General features: G+C 43.3%; 1 protein-coding gene across 1 annotated transcript in view; it reads right to left on the bottom strand.

The window, feature by feature from the left end:
* Window positions 1-8,516: 8,516 nt before the first annotated feature.
* JAG1 (jagged canonical Notch ligand 1) overlaps window positions 8,517-20,446 on the bottom strand; it is a 34,744-nt gene continuing 22,814 nt past the window's right edge. Inside the window, exons 6-26 of the mRNA XM_086460825.1 lie at window positions 20,212-20,342; window positions 19,775-19,894; window positions 19,200-19,313; window positions 18,533-18,646; window positions 17,585-17,698; window positions 17,161-17,207; window positions 16,466-16,639; window positions 15,802-15,952; window positions 15,110-15,274; window positions 14,474-14,587; window positions 13,689-13,802; window positions 13,465-13,578; window positions 13,224-13,340; window positions 12,685-12,712; window positions 12,488-12,573; window positions 11,538-11,651; window positions 11,184-11,293; window positions 10,866-11,102; window positions 10,367-10,498; window positions 9,741-9,891; window positions 8,517-8,974 (exon numbers count right to left, since the gene is read on the bottom strand). Coding sequence (XP_086316951.1) covers window positions 8,517-8,974; window positions 9,741-9,891; window positions 10,367-10,498; window positions 10,866-11,102; window positions 11,184-11,293; window positions 11,538-11,651; window positions 12,488-12,573; window positions 12,685-12,712; window positions 13,224-13,340; window positions 13,465-13,578; window positions 13,689-13,802; window positions 14,474-14,587; window positions 15,110-15,274; window positions 15,802-15,952; window positions 16,466-16,639; window positions 17,161-17,207; window positions 17,585-17,698; window positions 18,533-18,646; window positions 19,200-19,313; window positions 19,775-19,894; window positions 20,212-20,342 — 2,905 coding nt within the window. The remainder of the gene's footprint in view (window positions 8,975-9,740; window positions 9,892-10,366; window positions 10,499-10,865; window positions 11,103-11,183; window positions 11,294-11,537; window positions 11,652-12,487; window positions 12,574-12,684; window positions 12,713-13,223; window positions 13,341-13,464; window positions 13,579-13,688; window positions 13,803-14,473; window positions 14,588-15,109; window positions 15,275-15,801; window positions 15,953-16,465; window positions 16,640-17,160; window positions 17,208-17,584; window positions 17,699-18,532; window positions 18,647-19,199; window positions 19,314-19,774; window positions 19,895-20,211; window positions 20,343-20,446) is intronic.

A 20,446-nucleotide genomic window follows, 5' to 3' on the forward strand; every position in this document is an offset into this window, starting at 1 on the left:
TCTTTTTTTCTTGCAGCCTGTTTGCACAATGTTTCTCACGGTGCTTTGCAGTAAGGTGGCTAGTGCTTACCGACCTTCAGGCTCTGCAAAAAGGTCTTTCCTAGTAACAGCAAAGCCGAGGCTGCAAATGAACCTCGGTTTGGAGGAAGAATAGCCTGAGGTATGTTTGCTGTTGACTTTTGTGTGGACTCAAGATACTGGGCCAGGAAGGGAGTAAAAAGCACCTTTTTGATGGACTTAAAAGAGGTATAAGGATGTTTAATTAAGTATTTATCAGAAAAATAAGAGTAATTAAAATAAAATAATTTGATCGTTTATATTAAAGCCTCAGCGTATTTTTTCTGGGTGGCTTCTTTAATTTCTTACAGTGAATAAACTGATAACAAATGGTTTATTTATGGCATTTATTCTAGACTGCAGTTCTAAATTTCCATTATTTCGACTTTGCTCTTCCTTGGATCTTTGTGACGATGATCTTGGTTGTAACAGGTACCTCCAGGAGAGGTTGAGATGATTATGCAGGAACAGATATATGTTCAGTTTATAAAATCACTTTCTCTTTCATTCTGGTTAGGAGAAAGACCTTCTGCTTGCTTTGGCAAACACCCTGCTTGCCTCTGTGAAAACTGTGGATGGTCTTGAGCAAGAAAGCCCCAAACTATCACTGCTCAGTCTGGGATTCTGAAGCTTCCCATCTTCTTGCCTCTCTCCTCTCCTAATCTATTAAGTATTAGAAACCAGAGGGCAACCACATATAGCTTGTATCATCATATACTGTTGTTATATAAGTTCAACCTTATAATGACAGTTTAATTTTGATCTTAAGTGGGTAACACACCTGCATGCACCCTTAGAAATGAATGTTGTACGTTTATAGGGGGCTTGGATAGGTTAAACCATTCTCTGTAGCTAAGAGCACTTGACTTCTCCTTTGGTCTATTTTGTTATGTTACTTAAAAATGCTGGTTTCCATCACCTCACCGATAGCATGGGAACATCCTCCTTTTAAAACAGTGATTGTGCAACACGAAGAAATGTAGGGCTAGGGCACTTAAAGGTGTTAGAGCCTAGAGTCAGAGCAAATACAAGTGGACTTTCTCACAAGTGCATACTTGCATCCCTTCTTGCTGTAATTACTGGCTTGTTAGGTTCCTAGGCCCTTTGTAGCTCTGTAGCTAGAGCTTTATTACTTTAAAGTTGCCTCTTGGATCCTCTTAGAAATGCAGTTATTCAGGGGGAAAAGCTTTGAATTCATGGTGATCTCTGGATTTTAGATGGTGTCGCTGCTCAGAGCTGTTCTTTCTTTTGTCTATGCAGCAGGACCATTATGAAAGTGTCCCTTTTGCAAACCTTGTGGGTGCTTTACGTGATGCCATGACGTTCAGGCTGTCTTGTTACTAAATGTCTCTGTTATCTCTGTACTTGAAGCTCGAGGTTGTCTTCCCCGTCTTTGCGTTTTTCTTTATCAGCAATCCACCTGCACCCAGATGGCTGGCAGAGGTGTGGTCTGACATGCTCTTGAACCACAAACCTGATTTCCTAAATTCAGGTTTAATGAAAGAAAGGAAAAAAAAAAAAAAAAAAAAAAAAAAAGGCAGCTGCAAACTGAGCTGGAGTAAAACTAGCACTTCGCAAGTCTTGGCTGTGGCTTTCTATTACCAGTTTGCTCCTGAGCAGCATTAGCATACCTTTCTGTTAAAAGCCATAAATATTTAAGGCTCTGTTCTGTTCTGAAACTGCCGTTGAAGGACAGAAACCATTTCTTTCAATTCAGTTTTTTTCTTTTGTATTTGTTTGTTATGTTGAGTTTTTTCATTTTCAGAGCTTCTTTGAACTCCTCTGAAATACATGTAGAGCTGAGATTGGCTAAAGTCCACAATGCAGAGCTCCCATTGAAAAATACCTGTTTGTCTTAAATAACTGTCCATTCCAAACCAGCCAGCTTTGGGGATTTTTTCTTTACTGAATCATCTAGTTAATTTGGTCTGTGCTCTTTGCTGATAGTGAAACAGCCCTTTCCTAGCCAAACACTTTCTAATGTGTGTGAGCTGTCATTTCCATTATTCTTTACATCAAAGTAGTTAAAAATACTTGTTTAGTGAACTTCTGTGTTTAAACACACATCAAAAGCTAGACCAGCCTTTTACCTATTTATTTATAAAGAGGAAGCAGGCTGATGTAGAATCTCCCTGCCCAGTGTTGATCAGGAGGAAGGTTTTAACTATCCCAAGAGTTGTTTTGAGTACTGAGCTTTGTGCTAGTTCTGATACTATCTGTCAGGTCGCAGTTCTGCGTACTGGGGTCTAGAGTGTACGGCAGTGTGTTATGACAGTTGCACGGCTGCGTTTGTGTTACGCTTGACTTGGATAACTACAACAGCACCTGTTTCTAACAAAAAAGGGAAAATTTGAGGAACCAAACCTTTTCCTTGCTAGAGAAGGTTTTGCCCAAGTGAGGTGTTAAGTAGCCTTCTGAAGGCGTTTACTTTGTCAATGTGAGCTTCCTTCCCTCTCATTGCTCTGCATTAGGTCACATTGGCTGAGTCTTAATTGACATTTTTATACCATTGGCTCATTGGCTTTTGACTTGAAAATGGATTCTTTTTAAGGAAAAAGATGGAAGAACTATTTTTTTGTTTGTTTGCAATTGAAATTAGACAGACATGAGATACAGTCAGGCTATCCCAGATTGCCTGTTAGTAGTAGTTGTCTCCTTGCCTGTAACAGTGCCTCATAAAACGGTTTCAGACTGCATTAAAACACTAACGCAGGCTTGAGCAAACAGAGTTAATAGCATCAAGGGTGTTTTAGCCAGCAGTGGGAAGTGTGGGTTGGCCTCAGAAATTAGCTTTAATAAAAGGCCCTCCTCACTTCTTTGCTTTCTGCTTTTTTCTTCTCTAATAAGCATTAACCAGCATCCCAAAACCTATGTAAAGGAGGAGATGTGGGATGGGGGAATAGCAGCGCACCCAGCCTTTCATCAAAGGGCTATCAAAGCATTCTGCAGCTGAACCTGGGAGGGATATGTGTATGCTTATTTTGACAGTTGGAGCAGCAATTTCTTCAAGGTAAAGCAGGCTGGTTAAGGAAATCACACTGCAAATTCTTTCATCAACTTGTTCAAGTAACTTTGAACGCTGTTCTCCAATCTTGTCCACTTTTTTTCCCCCAGATAATTAAAAAGGAACCTGGTAGCGTGTGACCTTGCCCTTCCCATAGTGGCAATAAGGTGACATTTTTAGATGGGGGCCTGTTTGTTTGTTGGTTTGTTTGTTTGGTGTTGGCTTCTGCTGAGAAATCATAAGAGAGTTGTGCAAATGAGATAGTGTCACAGGGCAGTTCAGCTGTAACCTGGAAATTGGGCAGGGAATTAACCTCACCACCTGACCTCCTTTACTACCCATTTAAATTATTCCAGAGCTGGGAATTGGTTCCTGCGAGAGCTGACAGCACACCTCTTTTGAATGGGAATTCCACTGATTTGCTCCCATTCTGTTAGATCTTTTAGTATAGCTGAGACGTAGTACCTCAGTAGTAGGAATTGGTAATCTAGTGCCGTAACTGCTTTATTTGCTGCCATAACAACTATCTTTTTGATTCATACATCAGATCTTTAGAGAAGTGTTTTGATCTGCAATTCAAGAGATGGGCATGCCCCTTTTTAATATTAATATGATCTCGTAGTGCTAGAATGAAAAGAATAGAGATTTATTTCTCCACCTTGTAGAGAAACTGGTTGAAAGAGTTTGCACATCACAGAGAAGGCACTCACTGGAAGTTCTGGGCTGGAACGCCCTGTCTGATATGACGTGGCTCCACTGCTGTCCCAGTGCTAGGTAAGCCATCTGCTGAACCTCCTTTTGGTGGCCAACAGACCATGAAGAGCCTTCACTGCCTTCCTCCTCCTTACCCCCAGAAACTGGAATTAATCACTGCACAGTTATTTTCCTGGGTTTTCTCTTTTCTTCGGAGCAATAGCTAACCTTTAAAGGCAAACTCTGTGTGCAGTGGTGAACAGCGATGATAGTGGCCACTAATGTCAATACTGAAAAAGAGGAAGTCGACAAATTCTTCAATGTACTTAAATGTTCTTGCTCTGTTCAGAAGGGAAGGGCCGCTTACGCAAGCACTTCCATCTTCTGGGGAGGAAAGGGCAGAATTTGGTACTTCCCTTGTCAGAACTTCTCATCTTTGCCCACGCTGATAAAAACATGAAGCCTGTGCTTTGTGATTTGTTCCAGAGGGACTCTGCAAATGGCAAGGGTGGCGATCTGGGCCCCAGCAGGGCTGACCTCAGCCTGATGGCTGGAGCAGCCGCACTGGGGGCAGGCAGATAAGGGGCTGAATCGCGCAGTCTTCAAGGTGCAACGGAGAGCAAAACCTAGTACACTTTCCAGCTTGGCAGAGAGCTGGTTGATAATATTAACTCTTGCTGTGCTGGTGTGTCAGCTGGTGTAAGGACAAGGGCTATTTCTGTGGAAAGGAAAACAGCTCCATCGGCAAAATTGCTTGAAGACGCTTGTCTCATGTCTGGGCCCTAAGCTGGTTTATATTGCTCACTTGCTGGGCTTCAGACGTACGAGCGCAAGCTGGGCGTCATTTGCTCCCATTAGCCATGCAGGAATAGCTGTTCCCAAGGCTGCCTTTCCCCCAGAGACAGGAATATATTGGCGTTAAGGCTGACGTCACATGCACCATCAGCGCCTTTTCACTCGCTACCTCTACGTAAGATGGGCCCTTTCCATGCGGAGGTGCAGCGGCTTTGATGTGGCCATGTTCAGCTCAAGTGGAACCAAACCCGGGTTTGACAGGTTCATTAGCTGTAGGCATAGCAAAGCTGAGGGTGCGAAGGGGAGTGATTCTATTTTAATTTTTTTTTTTTAAAGCTCAGGAAACACACATTTTAGGTCTTAGCTGAGTAAGGATCCAAAGAACAAGGACACGCTAGCAGCAGGAAACCTCCTGTCTAAACAGAATGTACCTTCCCAGGGTAACTGTGAACTGGCGAAGTAGAAATCCCCCAACAATAAATGTGCCTTGGTATTCTAATGGGAAAGCCTTAAACCTTCACGTTTCTATTTATTTTCATGACAACGGAAAACAGTCCCTATACCGGCCTGCAGCTTTGTGGTGGCTCTGGGCTTTGGAGACTGTTTTTGTGTCTGTTCACCAGTGCAAACGTTGAAGCCGCCACTGCGATATGAGGGTATAATTTAAAAACATCATCACAGCAATTTCACAGAATTCTCTTCCCTCTCCTTGTACAATTTGGTGCGGCTCTGATTTTGTAACACTACGAGGTAGCAATGAAATGAGTTACATGGGAGAAAGAGGTTGTGTGTGGAGCAGCTCTGCAGTAAGAGGACCTCCGCGTGGTCAGTCCAGCACTTGGTAGCACAGGAAAGGCTGGAAATAAAGAAATTAATCCTGCGCTCAAGGCTTTGACAAGTTTTGAAGCTTGAGGAACCCCGGTTTTGCTCTACACTGAGTCTTCAGCGATCTAAACAGCTTTGTCACTGTATTAAATGATTAAGTCTGTAATTAGAATTTGCCTCAGTAGCTTTTGAAGGTGCCTGTCAAATACATGTTCCCAGGACTAGCAAAAGCCCTATTTTGTGGGTTTGGGCTTGGGTTTTTTTTTTGTTAAATAGAAGGCAGGCTCAGATTTATTCCTACAAATTTGGGTATAAATGTTTCAGTCATTTAGAAGAGGTAGTTGGTTCTGCATCACTGAATTGGAGCCCTCCATGAAGGGCAGACATCAGGAAGATGGTTAATGGAACAAAAAGTATAGAAAAGCAGTTAATAGCCTTGCTTTGTGCTTCTGAGGCAGGTGGAAGATTCTGTTATCTTTAAGTGGCTTTTTTAGACACGATGTGTTTACTTAATTGCAGATTGTAGAAGTCAGGGAACAAAGGGAAATAAATACTCATGGGATTTGTTTGATGAGGAATTACTGAAGCGGTCAGATGAAGCTAATCTTGTTGATTTCCCATTCAGCAGGCAGTAGTGCTCCAGTACTGAAGTTATGTGGCACAGGATGGTGAAAAGTAAGAGCAGTCCCTGTTCACATAGTGCACCGACAGGTTAGCAATCTCCTTTTAATGAGAGCTTGAAATAAAAAGTAACACTGAATAGATTTTATCGATTTTTTCTTTCTTTTTTTTTTTTCTTTTTCTTTTTTAAAGACAGCTGTAAAGAAGGTACAGAACAGAGTCTGGCTTGCTATCAGATTTTTTAAGCATTCATTGCATTCACAGCGCAGCAATCTTTATATAACACATTTACTACAAACAAAATAGGGAAGAGAAGGCCTAACCTTGCAGTGGGCTGGTTTCAGCTGAAGTACAAGCAGCAGCCTGACCCTGGTTTATACTGTTTTTCAATTGAATTCGTTACACTGTTAATTGTTCCTTCAGATTTGGACTAGCACCTTATATGAAAACAAAAGTTGCAGCTTCATCAGGAAAATGTGCTAAAATAGGAGCAGACTATCAGCACACAGCCCCTCGTAGGTGGGAGGGGCTGCAGTAGTTAAGCATTAAGAGCCTTTGTGTTGAGTATTTTAAGAGTTTATTTTACGCTTTACAAAGCACTTTTTGCCCATCAGGGATCAGATTAATCTGTGGCTCCTTTCCCATCCAGGTCAGCAGTTTGTATCTTGCCTAGCTGCTTAGATTTGGTTACTGGCTGGTGGGAGCTCATTGGCCCACGCCCAGTAAACTCATTGCACAATTCCAGTCACCTCCACCTCCTAGAAGTACACTGAGGTGTGTTAGCCAAGAGGGAGAACAAGGGACACGCTGCTTTCAACCCCCTTCTGTCTGATGCGGAGCCGGAGGGGAACGTGTAATCGCCTAACAAAAACCTGACTCTGCCGAGATCAGCGGTGGGTCTTGGAAACATACAGTGGCACCTGCCCTGGATTTTGCACAACTAACTGGTCGGGAGCGCCTCCAAGCTCAATAATCTCCACGCTCTTTCATGTTTTCATACAAAAAATTTAATAAATATTACTTTTCAAGATTTATTGCCAGGAACAACACATCAAAGATGCATTTTCATATAACACTAATATCACAATACAAGGTATCTTCATGATCTCGCTGGTTAACCACCGAGATGACTATGTTTATAAGCCTTTTGATCTTAAACGTCGTAATAGCACTTTGATTTCCTCACTTGTTAAGGCGGGCAGTGTAATCTATGGCAAACCTACACAGTGATCTTACTGGACATTCTACTGTTCAAGTATCCAACGACTAGCTTATTAGAATACTCCCTAAATGCAGTAGATTACAAAAAAAGTCAAATCTACAAGTGGTTCAGTATTACATATTCATGGTGAGAAAAAAAATAATTAGAATTTACAAAATAAGATTGCTGTGTTTCCAACTTCACACGCTAATTTGATATTTTATTACATGCAACCACTCACATTTCATCTACATAAAGTAATAGCTCAGTTTTGTTCCCTTAAACTGCTCCTTAGCAGATTATCTGCCTGTCACTCGTTTTTCAAGTCTAAAGCAGCAAAAAAAAATTTTCTAGTCTAATGATCTAAACTGCCTCAGTCAGTACTTACAAATAGTCTTAAAGTGATACTATGGAAGGTGTTTCAAACGTTTGACATTTTGTACAAAAACCAGCATCAAGGCAGGAAAGCCCATCCTATTAAAAATAAACTATTTTAGAACACCTTAGTTTTGGCATATAGGCAACATGTAACGAGAAAATAAATTCAAAGTAGAGAAGCCACAAGCTTACAATGCTATCAAAAACCTTCAACTCTAAACACATACATATAAATAAAAAGGAATGATATTTTAAGGCTCTTGATTATTAAGTTAATAAATCAAATATACACAGTGATTAATAAAAAAGAATTATTTACATATCTATACAAACTTCTATTTTTGACACATTTTCCTCTTTAAATTCTTCATTTACCAGCAACTGCTGACAAGTTCCCCCCACCCGCCCCCAACAAAAATACAATAAAAAAATAAATAATAAACTTATTTGTGATAGTTGCTGTGGTTCTGAGCTGCAAAGGCACTTTCAAATACAGAACTAGTTGTACGTCACCATAAAACCAATATACAAAAAACTCAAATTCAATAAATATAAATAAAATGTATTATTCTAAAGAAACTGTATAAATTGGGACATCTGGCAGAAAAAAAAAAAGAAATTGTCACTAAGGAAGGAAGAGCGGTGAGGCTCTGCAATACCTTATGAAGCGGTTCCGTGATGTCTCAGCTACAGCTGAATTTCCGCGAGGGCACTTTTGACTAGTTTTGCATAGATGTGAAGTGCAGCACTTGGTATTCCAGCCAACCACAGCAACTATCATTGCCAGTGTAAGCCAGCTTGTCAAAACTTAAATTAACACAGGGACTCTAAGTAAATAATAGCCTTAGACTCAAATATTACACAACAGTTGAAGAACTACAAGCTCTCGAGTGCCTTTATCATGCTATTTAAAGGCCCTGCGTGGCAGCCCCCCGCTGTCTGCTATACAATGTACTCCATTCGGTTTAAGCTTTGTGCACTTTCCAAGTCTCTGTTGTCTTGTTTATTTGTCCAGTTCGGGTGTTTTGTGGGTGTGCTGTTGGGGGGCTTTTCATCTCTGTCTACCAAAGTGTACGCTGGCTGCTTGGCAAATCGGGCCTTCTGCTGGTGTTTGTCCATGTCGTCTTCCTCCACCTCTGAATTGTGTGTCCTTATTTTGGCGATTTTAGAGTTTTTGTTTTCATAGTCTTTAATCGGGACAGTATTTGCTCCGTGTTTCTCAATGGGGTTTTTTATCTGATTCAGCTGCTCTCTCACGTTGTTGGTAGTGTTGTCATCAGACGCCGTGTGAGTGTGGCTGCTCTGCTTTCGGCGCTTTCGAATGCACCAATAAAAAACAGTCACCAGGCAACAGATCCAGGCTACTGTTAGCACCGAGCTCAGCAACGGCACCAAGAAATCTGCAAGAGATACAAGACCAGTTAACCCTGCTGCAAACCACATGTTCCAGTCTGGGTTTTCCACAAAGAAAACCAATCTTGGTTCTAAAGCCTTGTTTTTTTCACTGGGGTCCAGACGGTAACACAGGGATAACCTCAGCTCCTTGAGAACACAGGGTGTTTACAGGGAGTTTAGGACTCAGGAGTACCTCCCGACAGCCCTCTGGGAAGCTTCTTCCCCTCATGCACAGAGCCGCTCATCTCTGGAGAGAGTCACGCAGGCTTCGGGAGCCTGCCCTGCTGCCGCTCCGAGCCCAGGGGGAACATCTCCCGCCCGGAGGGCAGCTGCCTCCGCGCCCACCGCGGTCATTTCCTCTCCCTGGCGGCTGTCGGGAGGGCGCCAGCGCACGCCTGGCGCTGTGGGGAAAGCTGGTAACAGGCCCTTCTGACAGTATTTGTCACATCTGGACAGGGGCATCACCAGGTAAATAAATACGTGGGAGCTTTCAGAGCCAGTTGCTTTCTGCTTCTCACGTCTCCATGAAGGGCACAGAGGAGCAACAGCGCTTTTAACAGGTTAGACCACTGGTTTGGAGCTTTTTGGGAACTTTTGGGTTCTCTAAAGCAGTAAGATCCTGGTGCAAAGCCTCCTTATAGCTAACAGGGCCAAGAGGCAGAGATTCTCAGACCTGCTACGAATCTCCAAGTCAGAAAAGCTCCACCCGCTCTGAAAGGCTATTCTAGGCACGGCCCACGCACCGGCCTGGGGCGGCAAGGAAAAGCTCACCTGTTTTGTTTTTAACCGGTCGCCGCTGTACTCTGACTTCCGCGACTGCGGCAATTAGCGTGTTGTTACCATCGCGCTTACTGACAAGGTCAATAATCTTATCTGTGATGTCTTTGATTGGGTTTTCATCTTCCCCGGTATCTTCTGCAGACTATGGAAGAAGTCGCACAATTAATACCGAATGCCAGATCAGATGCGTGGGCAGGCTGCTATTTATAAACTTGCGTAATCAGTTGAGGTTCTCGGTACTTTTAATACTTAAAAAAACAAAACAGGAACAAACAAAAGCCCAGCTACGGGCAGAAACTAATAATCCAGAAATTATGTCTGTCCCCATCTTCACAACAACAACAAAAGACCAAAAATGCTCCCAAAAGTAGTGCTCAAGACAGTACAACAGAAAAATGTTTTAGTGCCCCTGTTGCAGTTGCCACCAGATGGTAGCTTTCAGGTATGCGCAAGTAACCAGGGTTTCTTCCCTGTTCTTAAAGGGAACTGGGGTGGAAACTAAACCACAAGAAGTGCTGACAAAGCCAGGAATTAGGATTTTTATGAAATCCACATGTTGCGCTCAAATCCAAACAATTAACTACCAAGACATTTAAAAATATTCCAGGAATACTTACAATAGCAACATGTATTTCATTATTTGCCAAGTGTGAAGGCTCACAGGTAATATAGATGGAATATTCAGCAGAAACATTCTTCAGAATATTCAGATTCCTCAACTCACTGCAAATGTGCTCTGTGGTAAGTCCCTGGAGGATACAAAAAAGGTGGAGGGTTTTGTTGTTTGGTTGGCCTTTGTGGGTTTTTTGTTTTGTTTTTTAAATATTTATGCACATGAACACACTGACATAAGAATTATTTTTTTTAAATCCCCTCCCCCCCAGGTAAGATTTCTCAAGGGAAGAGGTGGAATTCCTTCCAAACCAGCTTTTGTTCTCTGGACACAAAAGCATTTAGGGTAGAAGTCTGCATTAATCCTTCTACACTTTTTGTTTTCTCTGACAATAAGGGGGCGTCAGCTTTCTCTGTACTTCTACAAGTCAAGAAAGTTGTTTTGTGCTCTGGGAAGCAAGCACACGTGTGCCACAGCGCAGCGAGCCCTGTTGGGCTACTTACCGGTGCCATCATTTCTTTATTAAAGGTAAAGGTGATGTTGGCACAGTTGTCTTGGTAGTAAGAATCAGAATTGCATTTGGTCTTCACAGGCTGTTGATTGGAAGGCCAGCATTCACCCACTGCAGCGCAAGGGTGAGTGAAACAGTGGTCGTCTTTAACCGGAACACAAGCATGTCCAGCTGGGCATTCATTATGACCTTTGGCATGTATGACACAAGGTCGAGGACCACACCAAACCTAGAAGAGAACAAGCACCGGTAAGTAACCACTGGTTACAGGACTGAAGACACTACAACCCAAACCACAGTACCGCTGTACCTTAGAACAGGTGACTTTTCCGTTCAAACACTGACAGGTATTACAGTCATCATCCCACTTTGCCCCATCTGGCATTACTCGAACACTGGTAATGCAAGGCCTTCCTGTAACTGAAGAGAGATAGAACTACATTACAAACTTAAAACAGGAAAACCAGGGAAAAAACCCCTCTCCTAAGCTCATCTAAACTTGGTGGTAAGTCTGCTTCTTCAATCAAGACAGACACTTGCTTTAAAACAACAAGAAATAACCACCCCCCAAAAAACCCCACACCCATACAACCACAAGCCTGTCAACATGCGAGTGTACAGATCTTGCTACAAGTATTTTGACCAGCTCTGACACCCGGAATACCTTCTTGGCATCCTGGACCACTACGACCTGGCGGGCAAATGCAACGGTACCCGTTAATTTCATCTATGCACGTCGCTCCAAAGGCACAGGGTGAAGACTGGCATTCGTTGATATCTGTGACAGGAAGGAGAGGAAATGAAAAAGTTACTCTACAGCATCCTCTTATTTTGTCAGAAAAAAAAAACCCATACGAGAGAGTTGCCTGCTGGAGCTTTATGTTCGTTTTCTAGCGTCCAGATTCTTATTAGCAGCACCGGTATAATATCAGAGCAAGTTCTTTGAAGTTTCTGCTGTGTGGCACTAACAAAGATCAAACCTGACCCCTATGGCTACTTAAGCTTTTCAAGGGCAAGGACACATTCCTTCTCACACGGACACACTTCCTCTCCTTTGACACACTCCAGTTGTGTCCCCCTGCTAGATTCTCCAACTGATGACAACATTAAACCCCTTCCCAGTTGTACTGCTACCACAGAACTACTTCTGGTTCTGTTTTCTAGTTCTGGTTCTACTTCCTTGGCTGTTACTAAAAACAAAATGTTAGTGTCCTCCTACCTGTAATTATTGTTAAATTACAGGGGAGTGCATACATCACCTCAGGGCCTGTAGGTGGATTATTAATTGACAAGGTTTTTGGCTAGCACGCTTTCATCTCCAGCAGAAACCTATGCCACACAAACACATTCTAACTGGGAAGACTACCCTCAAGGGTATTTTGCCCACTCAGCTGAACCAAGAGGTTTCCGCTCCAGCTGAAGGGGCTTTCAGATTTCTTTCATTTTCAGTACAATTCCTGCCCTCCCCACATCTGCTACAGATATGGGTACAGATACAGAAGACACAGGACATCTATCATTGATCTCATCTGCCACTTCACTCAGTTAAGATGGTTGTCTCGCAACAAGATTCACGCGAGAAAAATCAGGGGAGAGTGCTACTGAAACACTTACTGATCCTGCAGTCAGGACCTGCGAAGCCTGGAGCACATTCACAGCGGTACCAGTTGTCTCCATCCACACAAGTTCCACTATTATAACTAGAAAGAAAAGTCATTATATACATTAAGAAACTGCTATGGATACGAAGAATCTAGAACTCTCGAACAACAAAAAAAGCAAACAATGAAAGATAATCATACTGAACTTACCAAGGATGAGGACTGCAGTCGTTTGTGTCTGCAAAGCAAAGACAGACAACGTTAGATAGGCAGAGTTTGGCTGACATAACTCAACTGACAGTAAAGAAAGATCAAACTTCCCCTAATGCCCACATTACACTTAGCTCAACTTTAACCAAAATATGCTGAAATTCTCTACTAAATTGATTCCAGGCTTCTACCACAAAATTTGTTAACTACATCGTGGAACACATGTACACAGGAAGAGATCCTTGTAAAGAATCTAACAGGGGAAAAAAAAAAAAGTGGAAGCAGACAGAGCTGCTGGTAGAAAAAGAATGCGGGAGAAAACAAGACAACATCTGTCTCCACTTAGCTCATTTGCAACTTTCTCATGCCCAGGTCAAGGCTCTATCCCATAAAGTCATTAAAAACAAAGATTCAGGTGATGCTAAAGCCTACATCAAACAAGCTTTCCCTTCTGGTTTCAATCTAGACTCCAAGGGCAACAGGATGAGCCAATGTTCTCATCATGCAGCACTGGAAAAGTTCAAGCAGAGACGACTTACTCTGAGTGCATGTGGGTCCTTCCCAGCCCTCCTTGCAGACACAAGTAAAAGAATCCCCGCTGACTACACAGGTACCACCGTTGTGACAGGGGTTTGGCAGGCAGCTGCTGTTCCTTGCTGTAACAGAAAGGAGATTTGCCGGTAAGTCATTAGGAAGCCGTCAAAACTGAGCCAAGAGGAAAAACTGAGGTGATGGGTTCAGCGCTCCATCTGCTTCCCGGTGATTACGCAGGGTATTTACCTATATTACAAGTGGCTCCTTCCCATCCTGCAGGACACATGCACTTGAAAGTGTCCCCCTCGTCATAACATGTTCCTCCATTATTGCATGTTGCCTCATCGCACTGGCTGTCACCTGCGAAAAACCCAAATTGTCCTTAACACCAGGGCTTTCTTAATGCGATGCAACAAGTTGAAGCAGCCTAACAGAGCACGCCTGTTATGTTTTGGAAATCCTGAACTTACGGGAGTGGCAAGTCTTTCCTTTCCACCCATTTTTACATTCACAGAAGAAGTCGTTGACCAAGTCTCGGCAAGTTCCTCCATTGTGGCAAGGGTTTTTACTGCAGTCATTAATATCTAGATAAGTTAAGGAGAGAAAACAAGCTAAGCAATGTTTATAGAACTGACAGACACTTAACGCTTGAAAGGTACATGTCCCATCCCTAATTCTGGCCTGCATTTCAATCATGGGATTAAACACTTCAGGCTGTATTTTAAAGCTTTGAGCACTGTCACAGAGATTAAGAACATCCCACTACATTCCTCCAGATTGTTTTCATCTTGTCACCTTGTTTCAGTAGACAAGGAGTGAAAAGGCCTATTACATAAACTATCCTGTCAGTCAGAAGGTAGGACATGAGCCCTCACTCCTCTTCTATTCCCGAAGCTGACAAAATACACGTGTGATACGCAGCTACGCCATCCCTAAAACGGCAGGTACTAATGCAAAGGGTTTCTTACAGAAAGTGATCCAAAGGCTAGAGCAGAAAAGTGAACAGTAGGAGAGCCAGGTTCTACTCCCAGTCCAGCTTCGTAACATCGGTTTAGTTCCGATACAAAAGCCTGGCACTCAGTGGGGGGGGGAGGGGGAACCCAAAACCATGAGGACACCTTGTCCCCTGTGGCCTGTGGAGCAGAGTTTATGTCACATTAGCATTGGTCGCTATCGTCTTCGAGACAGCGCCAGCCATTCCTTCCTGATATTTTCCCAGGAGATCTTTCTGCGTCCCGAAGAACGGCTAACTTACTTGTTTCACAGTATGTCCCTTCCCATCCGTCGCTACAAATACACTTGTAGGAGTTGATGCCATCGATACAAGTGCCACCATTTTTACAGGGGTTGCTCTCGCAGTCATTAATGTCTGCAACAGTTTGGAGGAGAGGGGAGGAGGAAAAATAAGAAGAAGAAGAAAAAAAAATATCAAACTAGAAGTACAGCTACTAGAAGTCATCTTCTCATTGCAGACTGGTGCTACTTCCACTTTTAAGACCCTTTTGAGAGGAAGGGTTATAAGCAAGACAACAAATAGCTGGAAAACAGCACAGCAAGTGATGAGCCTGTCACTCACCAATTACTATTAAAAAAAAAATAAATCAGGAGTCCTTAAGACCCACATTAAACCCCACTATTAACTACCTCAGACCTTGTATACATAAGGTTTTAAAAAACATACAATTCAAGGCCACAAGGTTCATTACTGTGAACTTTCCCCAAGGCCTAGCAAATTCCAATCTGCCTCGCCCCAGCGGGATATGAAAATGTAGAGCAGTTCCAAGGTTCACTGTGTTACAAGACAGAAACCTTCAAGCAGTCTGGGAAGAAAGGATGGAATCTTTTTGGAAAAAGAGTAGGGGACAGTGAAAGAGATTCTTTTAGCTCTTACTCTCATGACAGTAGGTGCCAGTGAATCCTTTGTTGCATTCACAGGTGAATTTTCCACCTGCTTGGCTCTTGCATTTGCCATGAGGACCACAGACATTTGAGGAAATGTAACGAACCCCTTCCGGTGTGCTGTTAGAAGCCACTGCCACAGTACAGCTGTCAATTACTGTTGAAAAAGCAGAGACCCATGTGAGGATTGCCCATTCTATCTGATTTCTTAAGCTAAGAGCCACATTTCAATTCCCAGCGATGGACATTTAAAAGGACACACATATCACAGAACCTTTTCAATCGGAAAAGACCTTTAAGATCATCAAGTCCAACCGTTAATCTAACGCTGCCAAATATGCTTGCTGCTCTAAAATAAAAGGACTATACCAACTGTCTGTGCACCAAATAATCACAGCATCTTATCTGAAGATTGCAGGGCTATGTCTGTGGCCTGGAATAAATTCAGCACAGCAGGCTATTTGCTATGTGTGTTTTCTGTCCACATCAACACAACACAGTCTTTCAAATAGCTGGTATTTACAAATGTTACCCATCTTCTCATACAAAGAGAGGCAGAATTCAGCCTCTTTACACAAGAGCTGCTCCAGTGACTACAGTATCAGAGCTGCATTATGGCTCCAGCCAGGGGAGGGGCAGAAACGACCGCCAGTCATTCCCATTCACCTGCACGGTGACACAAACCTTCACAAGGAGTTGTGCGGCAGTGATCTTTCAGGTGGGAGCAGTTCTTCCCTTCGTAATCTTCAGGGCAGTTACAGAAATAGTCCATAGCAAGATTGAAGCACTGGGCACCGTTCTGGCAAGGATTTGGCTCACAATAATCTATGTCCAGCTGTAAGCAGCACAGAGAGGGGAAAGGGAAATAAAAAAAGGGGAGGGGGAAAAAAAAAAAAAAAAAGGAGGGGAAGGCTGAGTGAAACTGAAGTTTTATCATAGCTTTCCCTCACTACAACAGGCAGACATTGTGGAATCTGACCTTTTTATCTGCTGCCTCAATGGACTGTTCATGATGCAGAGTTTAGACTTGCAACTATTTTAGCAGACAGCACTCTTGATATTAAACAGTCACTGGAAGTTAATAGTTAGCGCACAACAAAACCTGACATGCAAACACTTGCAGGCTGGTTAACAAAAAGAATCCTCAGCAGCCCGTCAGGGTTTTTTTTGCTGGTTTCTTTTTTCCCCTCAATATATATTAATCAAGCACTTTCTTGGCAGACTGACAGCGATATCAAGTACAGCTTTATACCACGGGTCACTGGACGCAAGGCATTCAGTGTACAGATCCAGATTGCTGGTAGAAACAGCACTGGCAGAGGGCCTGCCTTTCACCCATGCTTCTTACCTGACAGAGGTTTCCAGAGAAACCAGCAGGACACAGACACTGGAATCCATTGATTTCATCCTGGCAGTGACCCCCATTCATGCAAGGGTTACTTGCACATTCATTGATGTCTTTCTCACAGTGATCTCCTGCATAGCCAGGTGAACAGATACACCGATAACCATTAACCAAGTCCTGGGAAGGAACAAGAAAGTTTAGAGTTAAGGTTTTTTCCTTCCTCTTCATATAATCTTATTAAAGGGGAGGGGGAAAAAAAAAAAGACGACAAAAAAAAAAAAAAAAAAGAAGACAACAGTTCCAATAATATATACTATGTCCAAACAAGGCAAGAAGAATATTTGGGGGGGGGAAATAAATACACCCCCCCCCACCCCGCAGCATTCTTAATTTCCAGGCAGGATACATTAACCTATATTTTGAGGTGGAGTATCGAGAGTTATGGCTGGTAGTCTGCACAACCACCAGTCCGTTCACTGGTGACACTGGCAGTGAGAATGAGTTATGTCTTTTGCCCTTGCTGTTCTACAGACATACCTTGACACGCGGTAGCATGACCTAGGACCTCCCCTCAACTCAAAGAAATGATCACTTATACCAGCTAATTGCTATTTTCCACACTGTTTGTGTTCAGATTCCAATGTTTTAGTTACAGTTGCAAGTCTCGGGGAAATCAAAATAAAACAAGAATGGCTCACCCGACAGGATCCTCCATTCTGACATTGTCCACGACAGTCGTTAATATCTGTAATAAAATTAGCGTGGTTTTACACTAGATACAGAGTTCAAATCTCTCTAAAACTGCAGCTAGATAAACCTTTTGTCGAGTTTCCTGCATGCCTGCCTTGAGATAAGGTTATTATAATGGGTGGGAACCTTTCGTGATTCTTTTACTAGAGGCAGCAAAACTTCACATCATTGTTTTAGTCACTTTTATCAGAATATAGCTATGTTATGGACTAATGAGCTTGATAAAATCGTGTATTTTCATTCCACACCAACTACTCCCTTTCCAAAAACAGGACTCTGCCTGATGTTTAAATCTAAGCTTGGAACTCGGTGGCTTATGTACATATACACACACAAGTGGCTTTTAAGAAACCCAGGGATACAGACACTTACTTATATCACAGTTGTGGCCAGACCAGCCAGTAATGCAGTCACAATAGTAGCTGCCAATCAGGTTCCTGCAGGAGTTGGCATTGACACAGGGTTTGCCCTCACATTCGTTCGCATCTGAAAAAACAACGTAAATGGCCGAATGCAGGGCTTGTAGGGCGGGCGGGAGGAGGGAAAAAAAAAAACCTACAGCCAGTTTTCACAGCGATAATCAGCAGTTCATTCAGGTATAAGAGAAACTTGTAATCTACAGCACGGATTAAGAGTGACTTGAACGAACAAAAGTCAATCAAACATCAGTCTCTGAAGTCTCTTTCAATTTCTCCGCAATTAGAACATACAGGCTACGCTAATTATTTGATAATTACCCAGCCAGTCATTAAAAGCTACTTCCCCCCCCCCTCCACCTCAACCGAACATTTTGAAGGAGGAGCGCTGCAGCCTGGTCATTAGGATTAGCGTGTTGGGTAAAGAATGCAGACAGCTCATTCTTTGTGAGGTCATCCACATTTTGGAACCCAGCTGTGAACTCCTTGGTCTGGAGGAGTTGACATGGCTGAAGAGATACAGCAACTTTCTCACAGGCTAAAGGAAGAAATACATGTGGGGGCGGGACTGGAAGGCATACACATGCACTCTCCCCACTTCAGTTCATTTACAATTTATGTCTCTCCGGCTTAGTTAACTATTTCCTTCAACTGCTAGCATGCCACAGCAAAACGACGACAGAAGGAAGCCACTCCGTGCTTTGAGACTGTCCTAGACCCCAGTCCTGCAAACACCCACACTTAACAGTCTCAGTGTGCCAGAACATGTCCGTAGGAACCATAAACGTGCCTAATGCAACGGGCATGACTGCCCTTGCCTCCTGGACTATGATCTCTCTTGCATTTATCTTCCCACTCCCTGCTGCTCAGAGCAACACTGGATGAAGAGAAAAGCAGTTCTCACCTAGCTGGCATGTTTTGCCAGTCCACTGAGGTGGGCAAATACACTTAAATCCATCAACGAGATCTTGGCAAGTCCCTCCATGACCACAGGGATTTGGAGAACAATCATCAATATCTGTAACGCAGAGCAAGGAGAGGCTTAGCTCTGTTACCCAACAGGCCATGTCAGTAACTGACAAGTTTGATAAATAGTTGCTGCTCCTAGGATTCGCCCTGAGGAACAGAGAGACAACAGGACTTCTCCCTGGAATTTCTAGGTCTACTCTGATTTCAGCAAAAGCCTCCTTTAAAAATAATATTAGTGTGAAAGGGGGCTTGAAGCACAGGGGAAGAAGTTTACACCTGTGGCCTTTTTGCAAGTGGAAGTCAGATTTTGATCCAGCAAGTCTCTCCAAAAATGGTATCTTAAACAACTTGCCAGAATGCTACAACAATTCACTGTTCTGCTTCTTTCAGGAAGCCATTGGCCATTCTTTCTCCTGACATTTAACAAAAACCTTGGTACAAGCAAAGGAGAAGAGAGAGCACGGTGGTATAAGTGGCTGCCAAGAACCAATGCTAAAGCTGGGAAAGGTTAAGTAGGCTGCCCTGCAAGTTTATCAGGATTAGAAAGACTGATCTAAACCAGCAAACTAGGCCATTTTTAATACAATTTTAAAAGGACTTACTATCAGTGCAAGTTGGTCCAGCCCAGCCAGGAGCACACACACATTCAAATCCTGTAGACGTCTCTAAGCAGCTTCCTCCGTTGTGACAAGGATCAGAGAGGCAGGCGTGCTCCGCTGCACCGGGACAGAAGTACACCACGGTAGGGGCTACAGCAACATCACCAGCAGCCACCCCCTGCTCCCTCCACATGCTTCTAACTCTGGATACACCATCATTACTCTTAATGTATTGCTCTCCTGTCAGAACCAGGAATCAAAAAGCTACCAGCCAGCAGGAAGTCACCTTCCCTGCGAAACTCAGCAACGCACTGACTTGCACCTGTTTGAGTCAGAGCCAGACAAGGTAACTTGCAGCGATCTCTCCGGCAAGCAGAAGGCTGATGTTCAGAGATATCAACTGTTCATGATGAAGCGTGAACAAGCAAGTCTGGATCTTTGTAGCTAGCCCTGACATCATTGTTAGTATTGGAAACTGACTTTTCCCCAACTTCATAAAATATATCCAAAACCAGTCACTGCAAGCTGTCAAGAACTAACTGACAAGTGGCAGCTCAGCGGCTGCATCAGACACTTACCAATCTCACAGTTCTGTCCCGAGTAGCCCTCAGGGCAGGAACACTGGTATTTATCAGGGCCAGTGTTGCTGCAGGTACCACCGTTCAAACAGGGTGGGTGGGTTCCACAGTAGTTCAGATCTGCAAGAGGTGAGGAGCATTAAAGCCACGTTTGAAAAAGAACAGAAACATCACCACGTGCATGTTTTGTTCCACTATTCCTGAACCTTCGCAGAACACACCCAGCACAAGAGCGGGACAGGACAGGGAGAAGTTAAGCACATATGCTAACCATGCCAGAACAGCAGAGGAGACAGCACTAAGCAGCTGAAGGACAGACCACTCCCACCACATTTCAGGAGGCTCGCTCGCTCAGTCTCACGTGCACTCTCTCCTTGCTAAGTCTGCCAGTGTTAAAATTCAAGTGTTACACTTGGCGATCCATAATATTAGCATACCTTTGTCACAGAGCTGACCACCCCAGTTGGTTTCACAGAGGCATTGCCATGGTTCAGTGCAAGTGCCATGGACACATCCTGGGTGTGGAATGCACTTATCACAGTACTGGCCTTGCCATCCATACTGACACCTTTGTTTAAAAAAGAAAAACAAACAAACAAACAAAAAAAGAAAATCAGAACAGGGGAACAAACCAAAAACATGTTAGAACCACTCTGTGTAGATGCAAGTATG

Source organism: Leptosomus discolor, chromosome 2 (genome assembly GCF_034619465.1).
Source record: "Leptosomus discolor isolate bLepDis1 chromosome 2, bLepDis1.hap2, whole genome shotgun sequence".
In the NCBI taxonomy this organism is placed as follows: Eukaryota; Metazoa; Chordata; class Aves; order Leptosomiformes; family Leptosomidae; genus Leptosomus; species Leptosomus discolor.